General features: G+C 40.8%; 1 protein-coding gene across 1 annotated transcript in view; it reads right to left on the reverse strand.

Moving 5' to 3' along the window:
• The window catches only part of macf1a (microtubule actin crosslinking factor 1a), a 175,159-nt gene that overhangs the window by 54,591 nt on the left and 96,230 nt on the right, over positions 1-24,338 (reverse strand). Inside the window, 5 exon segments of the mRNA XM_055225486.1 lie at positions 20,157-20,339; positions 20,650-20,967; positions 22,705-22,911; positions 23,075-23,263; positions 23,686-24,284. Coding sequence (XP_055081461.1) covers positions 20,157-20,339; positions 20,650-20,967; positions 22,705-22,911; positions 23,075-23,263; positions 23,686-24,284 — 1,496 coding nt within the window.

The following is a 24,338-nucleotide window of genomic DNA, read 5'->3' on the forward strand; positions in this document are numbered from 1 at the left end:
TAGGACGTCCCTGCTGCATCATCCGTTTCCATGGAGACAATTTCAGTTAATATTTGTTTGTCAACTTCCTGTTTATGATCCTCGTGGGATTGGTCCATGAAAAGGCACTTGCTGCTGTCCAAATTTGGCTCAGATTGGTCATACATCCTGCTATTTTCTGGATAGATATCTTGTTCTTGTTCCTCTACATAAGGGTTCATAGGGCTACAGGATGTCCCGTAAAAGCCAACCTCCTCCACTACATCCTCTCTATCTCCGTGCTCAGATGATGCCCCACTATCAAGGTCAGTTTCAGTTTGAGCAAGTTTATCCCCCTCACTATCCATTTTGATAACCTCCATTCCGTCTGGTTGTGAGTCAGACTCCAGTTGTTGCCCCAAAGCTGAATCCGTGGGGTAACTTAGCACCTCCTCTTCTTCAATTTTATCCTTTTCAAATTCGCCCTCACTGTCGTCAATTATGCTATGCTCGTTTTCACAGTCTTGAGTTCGCTTTAGATCAAAATCCTCCATTGTATCATCTATGGGCTCATTTGGTGTCATATTATTTGTAATCATCTCAACTTCTAGTTCTACTTCATCTATGGGTAGAGTTCCTTCAAAATCCACTACATTCTGATCCGCTAAACACGGAACGTCATAGGGATCAACTGGATCAGGGTCTACGCACATTTCGACCCCTTCTTCATAATTATCGTCATCTTCACATTGACGTTCCAATTGAAGGAAAAGGTCATCGGATTCTGCCGCCGAGCTAGGGCAAGGAGAGGTGGATATGGCCCCGGGCCCACCAAAACCGGTCGGAGGGGTCAACAGTGGCCAATGTCCTGAGGAGTTGGCTAAATCCCATTCTTCCGATTCAAGTGTCTCCTTGTCCCAACACTGATCGATAATGTCTTTATTTTCTAATTTCAACACTGCCTCCCACTCTCTCTCCTCTCTTTCAGCTAGTTCCTCCTCTTCTGTCAATATCCCACAAGCTTCATTTTGTTTCTCTTCTTCCTCTAGCTCGGCAAGAATCCTTCGCTCATCCTCTTCAAATTTAAGTTCAGAGGCAGTGCGCTCCCTGAGTTGGTTTGCGTCCCATCCCAATAACCCCTCATCTAAGCCTTCATGACTAATACAGGGGGAGAGAGGTAGCCCACCATAAACTATCCCATCTTCCTCCTTTAAAAATGGGGAAGGAGGATCTATTAAATAAAGTGATTCTTCATCTGTGTTCCCATCTTCACTTATAAGAGGAGGAAGAGGCGGTAATACAGGGAAGTTGTGCCTTAGCCCAATTTGAGCTTTCTTCCTTGTTGTAATGCTGCGAGGCCAGGTGCGCGATTTGGTAGGGGGGCAAAACACTGGCTTGGGTGGGATAAGGGGGGCATTGTCCGCTTGGTCTTGCTCCAAAAGAGGAGAGTCCCGTTCTGAATCGGATGTCTTTATTGACTCCGCTGGCTCCTCTGGGATTTGTATAATTGCTGGTTTAGTGGAGCTTGTAGTCCGTCTATGGGCTGGTCGGGACGTGCTAGGGCTTTGCAGTGGAGGGGTGTCTGACGATCCCCTCCTTTTGGGCGATTCTTTGGGAGTGGATGGTAACGCTATAATAGGGTGCTTGTTTTGTTTTTGCAGCATAGCATGAACTGTTTTTGGCTTGACAGGCTGTGAAGTAGGAGGCACTGGGCTAACTGTGGGCGTGACAGAGGGAGAGGAGACTGGAGGCGTGTGGGGGGCAGATGAGAGTGGAGAAGGTGTATGCGGAGGGATAGAGGGCGTTGAGGAGGTTGGCGTTGACGGGATAGGGTGCGATGAGATATTTTGGATGGGAGATAGAGGAATCCCTGGTCCAGACTGTCTCCTCTCTGCTTCGGTTGAAAACTCAAACCTCTCCACGAATTCTGGGTAACTTGGGGGCATGAACGCTTTCCACGACCGTCGATTTGGGTTGTCCTTTTTATCGCTACCCTGGAGACGTCTCTTAGCAACCGCTGCCACAACACCTGAGCTGGAGGAGGGGGCGATGGGTAAACCTGGTCCAACAATCCCAACGGGAGGGGACATAATCTGGGGGTCACCTGTCAGTTTTAAGGCATCAAATATCACCCTTTCATCAAGTCTCTTCCCCCCACCTGGATGCTCTGTGTTTCTAGATACAAAAACACCTCCAATATCTGCTCCTATTGTCCCATTACTGGATATTGTACTCCCTTCTCCTCTTGGTTCGCCCCCAGATCCCAAAGTGCTCCGGGATTGTTGACAAAGTTTGGTCCCTTGGTCAATTTGTTCATTAATCCGCATTGTATCATAAATGGATCTTTGGGGAACATAGCAGTCCTCAATATAAGCCTCCTCTTCATCCCCTTTACCCAGGCAACGTGGGTTCTGCCGCAAGCAGTCAGGACGGCTTAGGGGCTTTCCCATTGTGTCCTTTTAAATATGCCCCAGCAATCTTTCACTGCGACACGGAGATTAGACTGAATGCAAGTTTAGGAATAAATCCATGTGAAAAAGTCATTCATTTACATTCAAAAGTTTAATAAAATCCGAAAATGTCCATTTAAGATTTCACATCCTCGGAAAAATAATCCGTACAAAGCTAGCGGTGTCTTCATTCATTCACAGCTATGTCACCTCAACAGTTGTGAATTTCTTAAGTGGGTTTGAAGTGCAGTGCGGCATCAGAGCAGTTAGTGTCCTCCCCCTTGGCACCATATTAATCACTAGTTCTGTTTAGTTACAAGGCTATTAGGAGTAAGGAAGGAGGAAAAATAGTATTGTTCCTGTCCCGAAAGTCCAAAGTCCAAGGTGAGGAGAGAGCCATAGAGAATCCATCCCTTTGTCTTGCTGTCAAAAAGTAATCCCACCTATTTTAAACTGTGCACAAGTTTCATCCTTGGTTCGTGCTCAGTCTGCTCCCTCTCTGTAACAGCCGCTGTGTGGATGACAAGTCTCCTTTTAAGGTGAGAAAACCCACTCTGTTATATAAAAGATGCGCTGCGTGGGGTGGAATAAACAGGATGGTTCAATACCCCACGGATTGGCACAACTTTCATCTTCAAAATAATACTTTCGGCAAAAAAGAATGGGAAAAATACATAACAAAATGCTTGTGAGATTTTAAGGCAATAGAAAACTAAAAACAATATTTGGCACTTATTGTCTTGCATGCATCCTTGGTAATTTGGTTTAGTCCATAGCTCCACACGATCATTAAATGAACTTCATCCCATTGCAACAGTCCAGGATCTCTTAGCAATGCCAAACAAAAGAAGTCCAAACCTGTCAATGTGTTTTAACAGCTCACTTTCATCTCTTTAGAACTGCAGACCTGCGGCGCGAGGCTGGACTGAAAGGAGGACATGTGGGGTGTAGCTGATTGAAAAAGGAGGAGTTGACGGCACCAGACAGTGGGTTGAATCCTGGGGCAAAGCAGAGCGGAGCAGCCAGTCTTGGGAGAGTATCCAGAGGGCATAGACCCAGACAGTCATCCAAAAAAAAAAATTATATATAGAGGACAGTCCCAAGACACGTTTCTAGTTTCTCTTGTCTTCAGATGTAAACAAAGTGCCACGCAGTCTTCAAGCTCTATTCTTTTTGTTTCTCTCTCTCAAGTCTCAACCATGCAAGCCACACTCCGCTCCACACACAACTGAAATGGTTTACAGCTGCTAAAAAAATCTTTTCCTGCTTTCACACTGGTGCTGCCCCCTCCCTTCTCTTCCCTGTTGTCCGTCCCTCCCTCCCTCTCTCTCTCTCTCTCTCTCTCTCTCAACTCGTCTCGCTGTTTGTGTTTGAATCCTGCTTCTTCCTACACTTGGGTTTAAAACACAGGAAGTTCTCCAATCGTGCCGGCTTCCTCTCCCATGGAAAAAAGTGAATAGAAAATAATTTGCAGGGTGTTTTAGAAAAAAGGGAGTCGAGTGAGATTGAAATGGGAGTGTTGAGCTGGAGAAAGCAGAGCAGAGGAGGGATTTTGTGTGCAGACTAAAAGGAGCAGGAGCTGGGATAGAGTTGATCAGCCCACGCCGTGCAGAAGGCAGCGCTCGGCTCCATCAAAACGCCTCCCCAAAAATCACAAGGAACAATGAGACTGAAATTGCAATGCCTTTACTGGAGCTGAATGGAGTTTAGGAATACAAAAACTAGCAACGACTACAACTATGAAAGCTATGAGGGGTCTCCAGATAAAGAAATTGTATGTTGTTACCCCAAAACCAAGTACACAAAAAACATTATATAATAATCTGAACAGATTTCAGATTTTTCTACAATCACCTACAGATTCAAAATGCACATTTTACACAGTTGATGCTTATTGTGCAGGCAGACATCTAGGAGTTATGGCCAAAAATCAAAGCATTGTATATATTTTGGTTGTGCAAACTGGTACAATGGCTATGGCCACTTTTAGAAATCAGTCAGGAAACTACTATGACAAGCTCCGATAATAATCACGGAAATACAAAATCAATGATTAATATCTAATAAAAGACTGAAGACCTGGGATAGCACTTTGGTTGTGTTTCTATGTGCCATAGCTTAGGGCTGGGCAATTGATTAAATTGTGATTTAAACTATTAGAATTAGATTACATATCTATACAAATGTAAATGAAGGCAGTTTACAATTTCTTTAATAGGATATGATAAGAATGCAATGACTTGGATTCAAACTGTCCATCGTTGAGGTATCCAAATGCTTACTTTAAAAGCCACTACTGTCAATGTGTATATTACCAACAATATCTTTTATAGTTTCTGCAGCAGTTCACTTTGCGGTTGCCATTGTCAGAGTGCTCGCAGCAGCGTAAAACGTCTATACACTCATCACAGCTTTGAAATCTGCCTTAATTCTCCGAGGGCCCTCTGCCTCCAGCTTTACCAGCACAAAAACGCTGTCCTCCGAGAGTGAAATGATACAGTCAATGAAAGGCAGAGAAAGGGGGAGACAGAGAAAGGGGGAAGAGGGGCGGGACAACTCACTGACAGCAGAAAGAACCTTATCAGTAATGAGACGAGCTTTTTATTCTCCCCCCTAAAGCAATAGTCCAACCAGACAACCAGGCAGTCTGCATGGATCTACTGTTATGTCTTTGTCTAGGTTAGTGTGTCTCAAATTATAGTGCGTGGGCTTCCTCTGGTGAAGTCTTTTGCGGTTATTTATTTGTCAATTAATTCATGAAGCTTTGTTCTGCAATTAAAAGGCCCTGTACTGATTTTTTATTGTCTTAAAAACTTGAAAAAACTGGCTTGTTAATTTCAATCTAGCATCAAAATTAGTCACAATGAGTTTATAAGCATGATACACAACTTTCAGAGGCCAGAGTGGTGCTTTGCCACAGCTTGGATGCATCAAATTTAAAAACATATTAAGCCCAGATTTGGTCTTGGTTTAGTCCTGGTAATACTTGGAAAGCTCAATATGTTGTGGAAATTCTTGGTATGAGAAGTTTGAAAACCAATGGTCTTAATAGGACAAGCCAAAATACAGTGAGGCTATGCTAGTAAACCACAAAAGCTAAAAAGGTATTCACAGACTCCACTTGTGCAGTGCGTTGAAATACTATCCTGCCTAAAGAGGAGAGTATGTGGGAGCAGGGGGCCACGAGGAAAAGGGGCCAAACACAAAACCAGTAAAGGAGGCCAGAGGGTGGGTGGGGTGGGTGGGGTTGGGGGGTTGGGGGGTGCAGTGGGTGTGCTCCTGTCCATCTCTCTGGGGTGTCCCACAAACGTCAACACAACTACTAGTCAACATATGAGTAATGCAATCCCTTAACCCATGTAGAGGTATTTGAGATGTTAAACCAGTGTGAAGTGGTCCAAACGTGGGGTATCTCTGCGACCAAGGGCTTTTGTCAACAAAGGAAACAAATAAGTAAGGATGATAATGTAAAGACGCTATGTTTAGTTCCCATCTGAGACAACATATTCCACATTACAAAACCACTCTCAGGGTCAATATTTTTTTTTGCTCCTAATTACATCCAAACTGCTGCAAATTATTCATCTTTCACAATGGCTTTTCACAGTATATATTCATGGATTTCAGAGTGAAGAAAACCTCACAACATTTCCATAGCAACTACCAATTCAATTTTGAAGGATTAAACATCTTTGTGTGTTTCCTATTAACAAGGAGAGTAGATCTGTGAGAATACATGTTGAGTTGTACAACTGTAATCAAATAAATGAAAGATGCCATACTAATGTCATACTATGATATTCCAGCCAATGTAATAACATTCTATGCTGATAAGCAGATGGCGGACCCTCGAGAAAAGTTACATAGTGTGGTTTTAACATGCCAACACCATAACAGGTTGCTAGATACATTCAGGATTAAGCCTCTGCAGTACCACTATTCCTTCAAACTTTATTCAGTGGCACTCCTCAGTCTCCTGCTCACCTCTGTTTTCTTTCGTGGCTCAACATTATGTTTGCCTAAATCCTTGCACTAGTCTTATCTGAATGTACCAACACTCAACAAGAGAATCGGTCTCTTTCTTAACTGTTGCACTGCTCCGGCGTGGCCTGCATGTCAAATATGTTAAATACTCCACTCTTTCTTTTCACCCCTCCCTCTCTTCCTCCTCTCTCTCTCTCTTTCTCCCTCCTCCCCCTCTCCGTCAGTTGTGCTGCAGCTGTCATTGGCGCGTCCAAAGCAAACGACTCAATTGAAACAAAAGCGGTTTGTCGTTGGGTCCTGCATGCGCACGCCCACTCGCATGTGCGGGGCTAACCGATGGCCCGACCACGGCGAGATTTAAATACGGGAATTTAAACATGTGGGATGAGAGAAGAGAGAAAGAGAGAGCGCAAGTAAGGGCGGGAGGGAAAGAGAGAGGGAGTAAGGGAGAGAGAGAGATTGGGAAAGCGAGATAGAGAGAGGGCAGAGGGGAAGAGGATAAGGAGACGGGGGGACAGGGAGGCAGAGGAAAGAGAGACAGAGGAAGAGTAGAAGGGAGTAGAGAGAAAGAGGAGACCGGGGAGAGAGAGTGAGAACAAATAGGAAAGAATAGGGAGAAAGGGGTGACAAAAAGAAGGCAGGTTAAGAAAAAGAGTTGGACAGACAGAAAGATGGAGTTATGATGGGAAATATCAGGAATCAGGATGAGAAAAAGGGGGAGGGAAAGGGTGAGTGAGAGGAAGAGAGGGAAGTCAGAAGAGACAAAGATAGAGAGAGAAGATGAGACAATGAGTGAAAGAAATAGGGAGAAAAAGAGAGAGAAGGGAAGCAGAAAAGTAGAGCCAAAGTGGGACCATTGAAGTGATTTCTAATAGAGTGACTTCCGCCTCTGTGTGGGTTGTGTAGGAGAGGTCACAGACTCTGAATCAGGTGTCACCTCATCCATAGTCAAACTCCATTAGTTTGTTCCTCTGTGGATTCACACATTCATCATTAGCACAAGGCCAATGCTGTTCACTCTGCACTGTCATCATTCAAATAAAGTCAAGTGTTTGTATGGAAATGCGCATCTAGAGAAGTTATATGCGATGAGATGGTGTGGAGATTTCATATGCATGTCAATATGATAAAAAGGCCAGTCTCTCCACAAAGCAGTTATTTAAGAGCATGCATTTATTGGGGTAACTTATAAACTATAAAATAATAAACATCTCTCCATTGCAATACTCTGGACTAGGAGTGCATGTTCCAGTTTTTTAGTTCCAGTGTCAGTACCGATACATGTTTCAATAATTTTGCAATCTCTCCTGGGCCTTATTCGAACTCTCCTTACTTTTAGCTGTAAGATTTGTCCAATGCTCAGCCCGAAACCTACGTCATCCATGCTCCCACCTGACAATTCTCCATAAACATACAAAAACATGATACAAAACTGCTTCATCAGCTTCACAAACACAATGCGATGTGCAATACTTTCATTAGTGAGATGCATGTCAATTGTCTTGTGATAGTGCTCTGAAGGGGGAGTGACTTAATGCGGAGAGCAAAGGAAGGGGGGGGACTCGGAGTACCAAAAACAGAAGTAAAATACCCCCTCTTTAAAGCACTTGGAACAGTCAAGTGGCCTAAACCATAACACAGGGGGAGGCTGAAGATTTTGGTAATGAATTTTTCTGGATTTTTTTATTTCCATAGTGTGGAATACCTGTATACAGCAAAACAGTCTACCCTGCGGGACAGCTCTCTCTCCCTCAGTCTGTCTTGTTCCCTCCCTCCCAGCCTCCCCTTCTTTCTCTATCCCTTTTGTTCTCTTCCTCTATCTTTCTATTTTTTCTTTCTCTCGGTCTTATACTTCTTTATAAACCTATAAAACATCACACCACATTCAGCCATTTCACCTTTCTGCTCTCCTCTTGTCTGTCTGTCCCTGGGGTAGTTTTAGATTAACCAGCGGGGGAGTTTCACCTGCCCCTCTGTCCTCTTTCCCCTCCTCCCACCCTCTTTCTCTCCCTCTCTATCTTTCTCTGTGTCAAAGCATTTATTGTTCCCAACCTTTACTGAGCGACTTGGAGACACCTGGACAACTTCGTAAAACTCACCTGTCAGTCATGGCTCATAAAACTAGATACACAAACCAGCGTCTTTAAAATTTGGCTGGTACTGACCTATTTCTATATAAAATGTTAGGGACTGGATAGTGGATGTGATGACAAGATAAAATGCAGTCTAATTTTTAGGCTGGGCTTCTATAGCAACAGTTGTGTGGAATCATCCACTTCCTCATTTTCTAGTAAATTATTAAGCTTATTTCTGCTATCCAGGACACTTTTGCACACAGAAAAAAATTATGTCCTTCATGGGAAATAACATTGAAAGTAATTGATGGAGGAAAGTGATATGAAAGTTTTACAGAAATTAATATCATAATATTAATTGTGATGACTTTTTTTGTAGTTTTCCATGTTACTCACCTTTGCCTGCAAATAGACCCACTTTTATTCTCTGGCATTTAACAACGTGTGGGTTGTGTGGTCCTCTGTAATTTTTCTCTTTAATTTTTTTCTGTTATTTATTATTATTTTGCAACATGATAATACTTTTTTTTAGCTTAACATTGTTCCCTCATTGTACCGTAATAGGCCTGAAGAGGTTTTAGATGTCATCCATGCAGGTTTGAGAATTTTAGTGATCTCTCCTGGGCCCTATTCGAACCCTCTTTATGGTTAGCTGTAAGATACTGTCCAATTCTCAGCCCCTAAATCACTCACGCTCCCACATGACAATTCTCCATACATACACAAAAACATGATACAAAATTGTATACAACAGCTTGACTAACATGATGTGACGTGCAGTAGTTTCATTAGCGGGATGTACACTGACTGTGTTGTGATAGTGCTCTGAAGGGGGAGTGACTTAACACACAGAGCAAAAAGAGGGGAGACTCAGAGTGTCAGAAACTAAAGTGAAACTTATAAAATATTTCAATACGCTGTTTGGTAAATATAGCATTTTCAAAATAGTAAAAAGTATAGATGGTGATTTAAATATGTTGTGTGTTGGATGGTACAGCTAATCAAGTATAATGTATGAACCAGCACATTTCTTTAATAATTCCAGTTCCAGTTTGTGTAATTAAAAAAAATGGCTTAGGTCCACAGCCTTGGCTTCAGATGTGTGATTAATGCAGAGCAGACGTTCTCATTACTAACAATTTGGAGGTCATGGCTCTTTACAACATTTGTGGAGTTTCACTGTGGTAAAGAGTTTTTTTTTTTTTTTACAGTGCTGCTTTCTCTCTCTCCAGACTGCACCTGTGAGGGGCCAATGGGGGTCAGCACTGGAGGTCTGCCCGTAAAACAAATAACTGTCTCCTGTTTAAATATATACAAGCCCCTATTTCCCATACTGTTACACAAAAGATAACAGTTTATAATTGTATGTTTTATAGATGTATGACAAGATTTCTCATACTCAGTTGTGTTTTCATCATCACAACAGTTGTGTTTTCATCATATAAAAATTTCAAACTTGATTTTAACATCAAGGAACAGACTCAATACACAATACCAGTTCTGATACCACAATGATAATAAAAACACTTTCTTTAGCCAATAGAATGTGATTTTCAACATTAAATTACATTATTTTCTTTTATATTACCATGTGGTGTTGTGTCTAAGTAATCCTTCAGACGTCTAGGTATGTACACTGGTATGTACAGTGGTTTGAGGGTGTATACTAGTTTATGTGGTCTTATACTTTCTTACATATGTTCTGATACAGTTCAAGAACATTCTAAAGGAAAGGTTAACTTCTGCCCTGTGAATGTGTCTTTGATGGCTGCTCAAATGAGTACTTACGCAACTGTACTTGTACGCTTTAGTATGAAGGAGATTAATGCCCAAAAGACTCCAAGAATTTAAAACACTTCCTCATTGTTAGAGATTGGAAAATTCCCCACTTACATTCACAATTTCAAGTTCAAACCATACATTCCTTATTCTTCCTTTATTCTTTGAAACACAGCTGAACCATTTAAGCTTGAGTCAGAGTTCCAAACAGAGATCCATGGCACAGTATTAAGTCAAGGTTCTTTCCTATTGGATGGTTGAATGATTTGAATTCAAAAGACCTGGGAAAACAAAGTGCAAAGGCGGAGAGAGCGAGCCGGGCTAATTCACAACAGCTGATACAATATGAGAGAGCCGGAGAGGAAAGGCCAGAGCCACAAACACTGGGCAGACGAATCAGACAGACATAACATACTCTACAAGTCTATGTGTCTATGCATGCTATGGGGAAACCAGGGTCCACTGGGATAGGATTGGCTCATAATGGTTTTCAAATTGTGGTACAGGTCCCACTGGCAGTATATGTGGTTTAATCATGGTGTAGTCTTTATATTATTTCTGGTTTAGTCAAAGCCTAGTTTAGATTTGAGTTCTTAGACCAAAAGGCTAACACTCGATCATAATAGTGATTTGAGATCCTGCTTCAGATCTGGTTTGAACCTGGTTCAGTCCTCCTGATTTGGATCTGGCTAGTTAGTCTCAGTGTAGACCAGGTTTGGTAGAGGTGAAGTTCTGATCATTTCTGTCCTGTGATAGTCTTGCTTTAGTTTCAGTTTAGACCAGACCCTGCCCTGTTTTTTCTTACTTAGTTGTTTGAATAAGTTTGCGAACTACCGGGTTATAACAAGATTATAGAAATAATGTTAGCTTGATCCAATCAGGCCCCCTCCAAGGCCGTAAACTGGAGTCATACACAGACAGTCAAATGCGAGCAATGGGCTAAAAGTAAAAACAGGAAACGTTTAAAAGGCCCTAGGTCCAGATGAGGAGCGCCTTGGGTTAACTGTGAGTCATGTGATGGTTATTAGGTCTTTACACACTGAACTTTTAGTCACAGCGAAGGACCTACCCAACATGGCCACCAACACGTGGAAACACATTCACATAGTCTTCATAGTTGATCATAGATAAGTAAAGGCAGTTTAACTTTTTCCAACACGCTACATTTTCCAGCATTCTTCCATAATCCTTCACACATATTAACTGTCAGACTATTCAGATAGACTATAAACTGACAAAGGTATGCAGTGAATTAACTATAATGTGTCATGTGTAAAATGTTGGGAGAGATAGTGCTTCTCAAAATTTAAATCAAACTAAGACCTATATTATGCAAATTTGACTCTTGTGAGCTTTGAGCCATGTTAGAATGTTGTTACTTCCTAAACATACCTGAAGTTGTGTTTTGTTTCATTCACACATGTTTGACTAACCTTTTATTATTAGCCTGTCAAGCTCAAAATGCTCTGTTCCTCCTTGCAATGTCATGTAGTGGTAGTTTTCAAGTTAACTACCTTTTGCCTTAGAGATAGAGAGAGATTGACAATAGAGATTGGCAATTCTAGGGGTAAAATTATCCAAATGATTCTAGTGAAGGTGAATAAAGTTTAAAAACACAGTGGAGCACTGATGGAGCACATCACAAGGTGGAAGTTTTCTGTTTGAGAGAAGAATTGAGGCTATATATGCGGGGCTTGTGTGTTTAACATTTGTGAATGAACATAATAACATGCCTCAAAAAGGCAACTATTTTCTCAGTCAAGGAAGGCTGTGCTACCATATGCATAAATCATTTTTAAAAATGCATTATTTCTGAAACTATTATATTGTAATACAAAGGGAAATGCATTTTTTTTTTTTTTTTTAATCTTGCTGGACTTTTTAAAATCACAAACAATATAACAATGCTTCTATGTTTGTTTTGTTCTAATTCTCTAATATTGATCAATAACGAACAAAAATTCACTCAAAATAAAACCGCTTTCTTTACTCTCTGCAATTGTGTCAGGCTCTCCGTAGTAAGAAACATTTATGACTTTAAAAATAAGTTCAACAGTATCTTAAAATAGTAGACTCAAATTGCCTGGTAAAGTACAGTCTAATGTCTTGATTATAAAGATACAGAAGATAAATGATAAAATCCAGGACCCGCCTCTATATTAGATTACACTAATCTAATCTTCTCTCATTCCAGAGCAAAGCTTGTTACCGCATAACCCTGTAAGAAGCATAACTGGCAAAAATTAGGCCTAGTTTCAGCTTTTTTCACAAGACTGAAGACGTTCAGTGAGCAGGCGGTCTGGACTGGAACAAGTCCATCAGTGAAGACTCGCTGACGTGATGAAGGAGGAAGAAGAGGACATTGAGTCAGAGAGTGATAAAGACGAGCCAAGCTGGAGAACGGAGGAAGAAAGGTGTGAAGGAGGAGGCGAGTGCACAGAGGAGGGAAGCGTCATAATTTGGGATAGTATTTTATTAATCAGACTTATAAGTTTATTAAAGAAAAGGTATTACGCAAAATGTATATATTTTTTTAGCTTTCTACCATCTTATAAAGTTGTTCCCTCATTAAAAAAACATACCTGAAGAGGATTTAGATGTCATCTATGCATGTTTGAGTATTTAAGCAAACTCATAAATATGCTGTTTTTGGGGAATATAACCTTTTCAAAAAAAAAAAAAAAAGGGTAACATGGTGATCTACATATGCCATGTGTTGGCAGTTAATGCCCCTTAGAAGTAAAATACCCCCTGTTTAAGTGCTATATAAGGCTACTGTTTTGTTTTTTGCATCAACTATTATAACTGTGGATCAACTGGACTATCGTCTTGTCTTGTATCTTTGCTGTGGATCTTATTTGTACTTGGATGTTGCAACAATACAATTTCCCCATTGTTGGACAAATAACTTTTCTTATCTTTTCGGATATATTTTATTTATTGCAATGACTTAAGAGTTTTAATATGTGTGCTGAGTATTGATGTAGGCATTAGGTTGACTTTGTTATTCACACATGTATAGAAAAAGGGTTCACTATGTCATTTTTTTGGGTGGAGGATTTGTCAACTTCTTGTTCCCATGGAGATGATATTGCGTGACCAGGAATGGAGACAAGGAGGTGACGCCACTAGGCCAAGTTACAGGTCAGATCTCGGAAAAAGTGAGTCCACTTACACAACTTACACAGTACAAAAAGGTCTATAAAATTATTTGTGCAGTGTATTCAGCCACACTTGCTGCTTTAGCCTTGTCATAGGGACTAAGCAGCCTTTTAGAAGAATGCCCACCTGTACTTCGCCCTGCGTCCTGCTCACATTTGCTCCGGCAGCTGCCCCAGGTCGAGGGCAGGGGCCAGTGTACGGGGGTATGTGGAGTGGGGATGTTGTGGCCGCGCCCTGTTTGTGTGGTGGGACGCAGACAGCTGAGATTCCGGTTGCGCCCCTAAAAAAGACCCGGAACGCCAACCATCCCGAAAGGCTACAGAACACACACACACACGCCTAAAAGCAAACACAGTAGCACCTCTTATCCACAGATGGGACGTTTAGAAGCAGAGGCATGAGAAATAGTGAGGAAGTTGAATGGTAAGTGGATTACAAATATGAAATGGCATTCCCTGGTTGGTCCCATTCATCCATTCTTTCTTAAAAAAATTGACTATTTAACTTTTCTGGTAGGGGGTCCATCCCTTGCTTGTCTCCATGGAGATGCTATTCCTTTGTCTATAATGTTTCACAATAGGGCATTAAACCTAAATCCTATCCTGCGTTTATTTATTTATTACATTAAAATTTATTGCTCAAAAATACCTTGAAAAACAAGTACTGGAGCTGGGACACCTCTCCACAGATCTGAGCTGCAACTTTGCTTGCTTGTGTCCCCTGCTTGTCTGCATGGAGATGAATAAGTTTAATTATATGCTGTGATACAATCAAGTCAAATCAATAGCGTCTCCGTGGTAACAAGCATTTCGCTGACCCTCCACAAAAAAGTTACATAGTGCATCATTACGTGGATTTTTAAATTTTTTTTATAATGCATAGGATTAGAAGAATATGACAATCCCTTCAAACTAACACAAGACAAAACTCAAGAGGTAAGGCAAAGTAACCATTATATGAGGATTTGTATTCCAATCTAAATGCCTAATCTCACTTTCCACTGTTAAAACGCTAATAACCATTAATCAAGACACAGGTCTCTACCTCCGTGGCTCTTTTAGTCTCCGAAGGCAGCTTTGAGCAGTTTAAACAATAATCTCCCTGAAATCCTGGTCCACTCCCATGACCTCTCCCCTCCCCACCCCCCTTACCCCCCAAAAAACTGCAGCCTCTTCTTTCTAAGCACTGCTATGACATCATCTCTGTGGATTGGAAATAGGGTCTGTCGGGGGAGGGGAGCAGGGGCCAGACACATGTTTAGGTTTGAAATGGGATCAGTTACAGTGAGAGAGGGATAGAGGGATAGAGGGAGAGAGGGAGAGACTGATAGTGGTAGAGAGAGGGAGGGGAGCCAGAGTGAAGTGATGGAGTTGTTTTTAAGTATAAATTTTGGGCTTCTTCCACAGTGAACTCATGTTGTTATAGGTCCTAAATATTTTGCATTGATATTTTATGTTTTATTATTTTTGGCAAATTTTGTAGCCTTTGCTGTTACACTGAGGCATGTGTATCATAGAAATGGCATTTCCCTTTTCTCTTGCTTGGAAGCACAATTACATCCTTCTCCAGGACAATAGAAATATTATCATCAAAAAATAAGAAAATGAAAACAAGAATTTGTGAAATACCAGTCCACTGCATTAGTCTTTTTGCATACTTTTTGTCTACTGTTTTACACTTGCAAATAATGTTATATTTTTCATTCAAAAGGATATAGTCATTTGTGACATTCATTTTTCTAATCTATTTTTTATATAAAACATGTATCATCATTAGTGACTTCAGGACTATCTTCAAGAGTACTGCTGTGTAGGCCTCACAATAATTACCACATTGTCCAGGGGTTCAATATATGAAATCTGGAACAACGTTATGAGGCTCAGAGTTTATCACGTGTTCATTTCCTTTGGATTAATGGGGGGATTTTCAGCTATTAATGACAGTTATTTATTTGTAGCTGAAGTTTGTTTTATAATGTTATACGTTTTGAGAAGGGCTTATGGAGATTATCCTGCTTTAGATTTAGTGTATCAGTCATGTGAAGTAGTTAAAGTAGAAGTAGGCCAATTTTGTACATTTAGAATACTTTTTGGGGGATAATTTTGCTTTATGGTTTGGTTTCAATATTATCATTTATCGCCTACATTTACCTAAGCAATATATCACACTTCAAAATGTGTTACCGTGACAGGCCTATTGCTGTGAATACACCAATGCTCAGGAGTGCTCTCTTGTATGTCATAGATATTAGTACTGCATAAAGCATTAAATTGCACAAGTATAAGTATGTCAGTAATGGGTCATATGGAGGACAGGACACAGCCCCTCTCTCTCTCTTCGGTCTTATCTCTGGCTATGCATCTGGACTCTGGCCTCGTGACCTCAGCTCCACACTGACCTGCTTCTTCCTGTCTATGTTTGACTTACTTTTGTGCCTTTTCTTTCACATTTTGCCCCTGATGCCCTCTCCTAGGTGCCCCTGTATTAATAACTCTCGGGTTGCCCAAGGATTGAGTGACAGACAGAGGATATTCTGACCCAGCAGCAGTCAGTCGCCAGCGCTGTCCACACCTCATCAGAGAACGTATGCCCCCCTTTAAGAAATGACTTTAGACAAGTGTGAGAGGGGCATTGAAACTCTTTAATGATTTTTTGGGAGTTCAAATCAATAGGATTAAATCTTGTTCTTGACTGTAAAGCATCCGAGTATAATATATAGTACTGTATGTAGTCTTATTATGATGTGCCGTTATACCAAATTCTTACAAACTAAAGTCTATGGTCATGAATTGTTATGGAAGATCTTCTGACAACAGACATTTCATGCATACATTTTAGATCTCCAAGCCACAGTAGCAGAGACCACAGTAGTTCAAAATATATTGATACTTTGCAGCTGATGTACATTCCCCTGGGGGTGTGAAGCTAAATCTAGGCACAGCTCTGTCTGAAGTTTTGTTAGACTTTAATCTGAACTTTGTTTTAACACAATCTGGCCATAAAGAACTGACTTAGTTGGAACTACAACAGGTGAGCTGATTTGTGCTCTTAAACAAGTCTCTCGCACATAAAATTACATTCACATTCTAACTAGCATTAACCAACAGTTTTTCAGTTTGTCTCTCTCCGTTTTGCTGAAAATCAAAGACCAAAATATGGCTATGAACACTTGTTTTGATCACACACTCCTGAAAATGTGTTGATTAAATCCTATTTTAAATTTTTTCTTGAGTTTTCAGATTATCTTAAAACTTTTTGGAGAGTGTTTGCTAATGTGCCCATTGTGTCTCTATGGTAACCGCTGAACATTCCTCCATAGAGTTACATGTAGAACACCTCCAATGTGAAGTCACTGCAAACTATTAAGAGTAAAATGCCAAATGGAATTCATTCATCAAATGGGATGCACAGTAAAAATATTATTAGTAGCAGTACTGGTAGTCATTTGCCATCATCATGCCATCATTTGTCATCACCATTTGGGGACAAAATTTTGCTATCCAAGAAAAAATAGCACCATTGCCATAGCAAGAAAATATTAGATTAGTTAGATAATCCTAGATAATAGTTAGATAATAATCATGGATCTGACATTAGTTTGGCATTGAGCTTCAAAATAGACTGGTGTATGAAGGACATTCTGAGCCTGACCCTGTTAAAATGAGGCACACTAGCACCTATATGCGCCTGTATGGCAGCAGCACATATTCTGTGTTTAGGACATGGCCGGGGTCAGAGATGATGTTCTTGGCCAGTCATACAGTGTTATTATGGTGTGCAACCTCAAACAGTCCATCCAGGGGTTGGACCACAATCTCCAAACATATTTTAATCAAATGTATCAGTCCCGATTTTGCAGTGAGTATATGTTTTGAACAGTCCAATGTCCTCAAATTGGAGCTTATAAACCATAAAGTGAAACCCATGAAATACTGCAGCATTTAGATGACATCACAACATTCTTCATGTCTAGAATATAAAATGGAAAGGTTAATATCCAGTCCAAGGGCATATCCACCAATAGAAATGACCAGGTACAACATGAATGAATTTTCCTAATTAATATTCCTCCTGAAAAGACCATGCAGCACTAAGCAATGGAGAAATTTTTGAACCCAATAGAAAGTACATGCAGCACATTAACATAGGTCTGATCTGCTTGTGTTCAATAGCAGTCCATTTAGATCCACACCCTTTCATCTCTCAACACCTTTTTATCTGTTCTGTTTGTTCCCAGGCATGGCCTTCTCTCATCGGCAAAACTAAACTCAAAAACAACAAACGCACTGAAGGAACAGGCACCGTAGGGGAGTTAGCGTCCCGAGATGAGACAATTAGGGTGACACTATGGTAAATATCCCTATAATGAAATTAACAAAGATGAAAAGATGGTGAAATGGGAGAAAGCTGTGCATTATTTGATCTGCCCCCACACACATATACACACGCAAACACGTACACACACATGTAGGATTTCCATACTGCTTGGGGACATTAGAGTGACATACACTAATTTCCTGGAGGCCGATCCTAACTTTAGCCAGAGTCACTACTTGCCCAACTTCAATCTAAACCCTTACCTTAACCTAATTTAACCCATATCTGAACTCTTGTCAATCTAATAATAATTTACATCAAAATGAACTGATTTTAGTCCCCACAATGTAATAAATGCCCGCCCACACACTCAAACACCAAAGTCTCCAAAGGCATGAAAAAGATGAGCTCACTTCACATTAGTCATCGGTCACTCAAACACAGCACAACCTTAACGGGGGGACAGAGGGAGACTGCAGATGGGACCGCGACTGAGAGGTTTGAACACTTAAAAGGGTTTAAAAAGGACAGGAAATGACATCATAGAGTAAAAACGCGCACATGGTTTTCAAATTGTGGCTTTATGTAGTGGTACTGATGATTCCTGGCAGTTCTGACAGTTTAATCGTAGATCTGCTCTGGTTTAAACTTTGATCAAGACAAGTTAAGATTTGATCTTGGGTTAGTTCTGGTTCGGTGCCCGTTTTGTCCTTAAAGCCACACCGCATAACATTTCTGGGGAGAGACACACCACTTTCTTGGAAAATTCTCACCACCAGAATAATTTACAAGTCAGGTCTGTGGAGAGAAAATCCCACTCGCAGTAAGTAAGAACTCACGTTTTTTTCAGAGCATTAATCACTGGTTATAAAATTTTAACAACTATTTAACGACTGAAATGTTACACAGTAGGACTTTAATTAGTAACACATTAGCATTTTAGTCATTGTTTTCATCTGATTAGATTTTTGTCCAGCTAATTCAGAACCTATTTGAGAATGCAACTTCCAAACCTGAGTTGACAAAAGCCAGAGATGAAGTAATTAATCAAAATGACAATAACAATAAATGGGAGACTTATAATTACCAGCTGTCATCAGCCTCAGTCTATGGGCATAATGTATGGGACATATATTTCTGAGACTTTTTAAAGAAGAGGAAATGACATCATACAGTCAAACTGCTCTTTGAAGCTGATTTAGAAGTGAAAGAGGCTCTGTGCTCCTGAGGCTGCAGCAGTAAAACAGTGAGGGGCACATTCCTGACGCAGCTCCCAAACCACAACAATAATAAAGTCAAGTTCAGCATTAAACACAGCTGTGCGAAATACATCTGCAAAGCTCTACTACTACTACTACTACTACTACTACTACTACTACTACTACTGCTACTGCTACTGCTACTGCTACTGCTACTGCTACTGCACTAGGGCTGATACTAGCATCATTATAAATTCAAAATCACAATAGACCCTCTCAACTGTTGATGGCATGTTTAAAACAATACTCTTCTACATCAAACAAATAATAGAAACTGGGTTATAGAGTTAATAAGGCAATATTCCAGTATAAAAATATCATATGCAAGTTTTGGAGACATATATTTGATACATTCTTTGATATAAGTGTATTAATTCTGACAAACTAAATAAACGTTTACATCTCTACCAAAAATGCCAAAAACGTCCATTATTCAAAACTGCCACACCACAGCAACAAAAGAATGATCTCCAAACCACACACTCCTCCTGTTCAGAAGTGACTCAACTACATATGAAGCATTTTAAAAGATGTGTGACTCAGCTGATGAGCGTGTAAAAGCCTGGACGTACAGTGTGGTCTTGAACGCACCAAACCCCTGTCTGCAGCGTTGATGAGCTAGACCCCCTCAGAGAGAACAACCATGATCGATGACACACACAGCTGCATCATGGCTCACGTTACAGCACTTTTTCATTCATCAGTGGAAAATCAACATGTTCCACCACATTAATAATAAGGTCTTACTGGTCTCTCCATATAAGTAATTTCACACTTAAGTACTATAATATGGATTTTCCAAGTTCTTTAAACTACTTTGAATACTTTCAAAAATACAGTTTTGGTGCATAGGAAGATGTTTCCCGTCTAGACCAGGTGGATGAAGGGAAACTAACACCTGACCTTGTAGTTAGAGGACACTGGGCAAATGCATTCTTTTACTAGTGCAACAATTTTGATAAATCAATACATATTTTCATCAACAGTTCTTCAAGCTCAATCATAAACTGTAAAATGATCGTGGAAAGTCCATGCTGTGAAGTGTCTTGTCAGTGGAGAATGCAAATAAGAAAATTGACGAGCTTCATCATTTTTAGCCGGGTTGAAACAGATGATGAATGGAAAATGGGCAAAGTATTTCACATGTGGTTAAACCAAAATGTTCATCCTACCTTGAATTCTTGTAGCTGCTGTTTGATGGTGTCCACCTCTGTCCCCACTACAGCCTGAGCTGCAAGCCCCTCCTCCGCCCGTCCAAGCATGCTTTGCAGCTCGGACACCAGGCGGTAAAACTCCCGTACACGTTCAGAAGCATCTTCGATCTGACCCAACCGGGCCTGACCACGCTCACTCAGCTAAAAGAAAGAGATTATTTATTTTATATTTTGTCCGATGTTTTCTTACTTTATATATATATATATATATATATATATATATATATATATATATATATATATATATATATATATATATATATATATATATATATATATATATATATATATATATATATATATATATATAATAAATATATCGCAAAACGTCTCGTTTATATTATGATAAAAATGTAGGCCATGTCACCCTGCCCTAGTTTACTAACAATTTTAAGTTACCCTTTAACGTTAGTGGAATTTCACTGCTGCATAATAAGTTTCTCTCATTCACCTTGCCTGCCTGTCGACTCAGCGCCTCTGTTTCTCTCCTCAGGGCGAGCAGGTCTGGAGATGACCCCTCTCTGCGGAGCATGTTGGTACAGTCCGTCGCGTGGCCCTCCAGTTCGGACCTAAGGGTGCTTAGACGGGACAGAAACCCTCTGAGGGCGTCGGCTTGAGAGGAGAGGGAGTCTGCGTCCCTCCCCACGGGGCTGAGAGAGTCCAGCTCATCATCCAGATCAGCCAAACGAGAGAAGACGTCCCGCACATGAGACTGCACCTCACTGACGCCCTGCAGACGTGACTCCAGGGACGAGCAGCAAGACTCAATCTGAACAAGACAAGATGGAGTAGATTAGTTAAGAAAATGCATGAATTTGACTTGTTTTACTCTTACCTTTGCCACATTTTTTGTTCTTTATTTGTAAGCTCATTTATTAAAAGCTACAGTATGTAACTTTTTAGCTAAAAAATAGACTAAAACTATATGTTGCATGTTTTGTCATTTTGATTGTGTTTACTGCACTGAAAAATGTAGTACATAAGTACAGCCTCTTTAAGGCAGCGTTAACATTGTGTAGGTAGCGGAAGTCCGACCTGAAACTTCCCCCTTGTTAAGGCTACTGCTCTGTTAAAACCAGGGGCAAGATACTGCTCTCAGAATTTAAGTGGTAAGACTCATAACACAGCATACTATTTGCATATCATTGTCCCTATATGGAGAAAAAAAAAAACTGTATTAAATAAACTAAACTAGTGCCAGACATGTCAAAATTCCTACTGCATTGGTTTACATTTCACCCTATGACAAAGTGTTACATGTCCACAATGACCATAAAAGACAACTGTAAGCCAAAGATCCAACCGTCCAACAACTGCGGACCTGTTCTGGTTTATCTCAATGTTAGGACACTCAACACTATGCACCTACACACAAATACATGCACACCAAAATAACCCACACCTTCTCACTGGACCGCATGTATAAATAGGCCTACTGCTTTTGCATTTCTTCACTCACAAGCTCATAAATTATAATTGCTACTCTATCTAGGCACCGCTGCCACCTATGTCCATGATGTTTCAATTTGTGCCCTGTTAACATTGGGTTTTGAGTAGTTTTCATTGGCAGTAGTTTTGCCCAAAGGGGAAATATTCAAGACTGTGTTGATAGCTAAAGCTGTGCAACAAAGATATACAAACAAGCCACTTTTTTTTAAACATTTTATAAGGTGCTAAAAGAGTCGGATGCCCCGGAGTATTTGGGCAAGCTTTAGGCAAATAAACCTAAGCTCATATATCAACAAGGTGGTGATAAAAGGTTTTTCTAATATTGACATAATTTTAAAGGGATTTTTGGTTTGAAAAGATATACACTAAAATTGCAGTTAAGGGGGTATTTTACTTCTATGGTGTATTAACTGCTAACACATAATGTATTTAGATCACCATGTCACCTTTTATTGTTTTGAAAATGTTATATTTGCAAAAACAATGTATTAACATGTTTTATAAGTTTCACTTTCATTTTTGACGCTCTGAGACTCTCCTCTCTTTGCTCTCTGTGTTAAGTCACTACCCTTTCAGAATACTATCACAACACTATCAGCGTGCATCCCACTAATGAAACTACTGCACATCGGATCAGGTTTGTCAAGTTGCTGTGTAGTTTTGTATCATGTTTTTGCATAATTATAGACAACTGTCGTGTGGGAGCATAGAGTTGTGGGCTGAGCACAGAATCTTCTTATAGGGCCCAGGAGAGATCGCTAAAATACTCAACATGACATCTAAAGGCATGTCTTTAGGCATGTTTTTGATGAGGGAACAACATAATTTGGTAGAAAGCGTAAAAAAAAAAAAAAATTAAATAAAAACATTTCACATAATACCCCCTCATTAAAGCTCAGCATCTCAGTAAAACCATTTCTAAATGTATAACATTGTTTAAAAAAACACAAGCTGAATATATAAAGTAATATTATTAAACACTTAAAAGGTGATTCAAAATTTTCCAATTCTGAGTAATTTAAACATAAATAAATAAAATAAAATGAGCAAACTTCACCTTGTCAGAAACTTCTTCATACTCCTTCTCTGTGTCTTTGGCCTGTTTCTGCAGCCTGTCGGCCCCTTCAGTGCTGCCACCTGGTGTTTGTGGGGCGTCCTGCACCAGACCCTGGGCCAGGTCTTTGAGGTAGACCACCTGTGGCTGGAGTGACCGCAGACTGTCCTGTTGACTACGCAGTCTCTCCAGGCTCTTAGCACTGCACGCCTATAGGGACCACACACTATCATTAGCAGGGGTTACATGTAGCATAAATCTTCACACAAACGACCTGTCAAAATGGCAAATTTCACAGAAAGGTGACAAGTTTGCAGCCCTGTAACACAGGAAGCTCAAACCCATGCATTTGCTACGCCTGTGCCTTATGTACCTGTGGTCCGAGTGCCTCCTGGACCTCTATCTGGTGCTTGGCGGCCTCCAGCCTCCTCTCCACGGCCGCTCGGCCCTCCTCAAACTCCCTGAGGCGTGAACTCAGCTCCTCCAGGTGGGACGCCCTGCTGTGGACACTCTCACCCAGACGGTCCACTCTGCGGTTCAGCTGGGCCTTCTCATCTCGAACCTAAAAGAGTAGGAGTAAATCAAAATAGTTAAGACTTGTAATTTAAAATGCTCGGCAATGGTACCCAAATGGTACTGTAGACGCAGCAACTGAATGAGATGTGTTTCCTTGATCACCACTAATACATAATACCGGTATTTATACATGGGCTGGGTGGTTGAAATTATTTGCCCAAGAACACAACAAAAATATTCACTGGTCAGAGTTAGGATTACACTGCAAACCTAAGACCACGTGTGTTGCTGTTTGGTTGGTTGAGACAATAGGCAGTTAAAAGTAACCCTGAATGAAACGAGATAGATTGTTGTAACGAGAATGCAAACTAAGTGTAATGTAAAACCCACTAAATTAGACTGGCCATACTGAAAAATATACAAACAATATTATACTTAATGTAAAACCTTTAGAGAACTAGCCTGTACCTCTTCGTCACCGATGCAGCACTGCTCTAACAGCTGATCGGCTGCGGTGTTAAAAGCCTCCAGATGCGGTTGTCTCTTCTCCAGCTCCAGCCCCAAAGCTTTGGCCTTAAGCAGACACTCATCCAGCGCAGAGGACTCCAAGGAGGGCTGTATCTCTCTGTCCCTCTCCTCACAATCTGACAACCATGGCACCAAATCACACTTATGCTGCTGATACGCCTCTGCTTTGATTAGCGTACTCTTTAGTTTATTTTCCCGCTCTGATATTTTTTCATTCAGCCCTTCCCAGTCTCGTTTCAAGCCGGTGAGTTGGCATTGTAGCGCGGTTCGTTCATCTCCTCCAGTTGGTAGAGAGGCTAAAAGTGAAGCGCCCTCAGCCTGGAGTAGCTCATAGGACCCTCTCTGGCTGGCTATGCCTCGCTGTAGATCCTCGGTTTGGGACAGGAGGGAGCGGAGGGCCTCGGGTTGGCAGGGCAGGGACACACTAGAGGCCTCTTTAAGATCGGCCTGTTTGTCCAACCATGACCGGAGCTCCTCGAACATCTGCTGGAACTGTTGTGTGGAGGAGAGGGCCGCCTGCAACTGGGACAGACCATCAGCTGGGAAAGAAAATAGATATAATTTTAGATTATTCTGGCAGTTTAGATGTCTGT

The sequence above is a fragment of the Periophthalmus magnuspinnatus genome, chromosome 11, assembly GCF_009829125.3.
Source record: "Periophthalmus magnuspinnatus isolate fPerMag1 chromosome 11, fPerMag1.2.pri, whole genome shotgun sequence".
Lineage (NCBI taxonomy): Eukaryota > Metazoa > Chordata > Actinopteri > Gobiiformes > Gobiidae > Periophthalmus > Periophthalmus magnuspinnatus.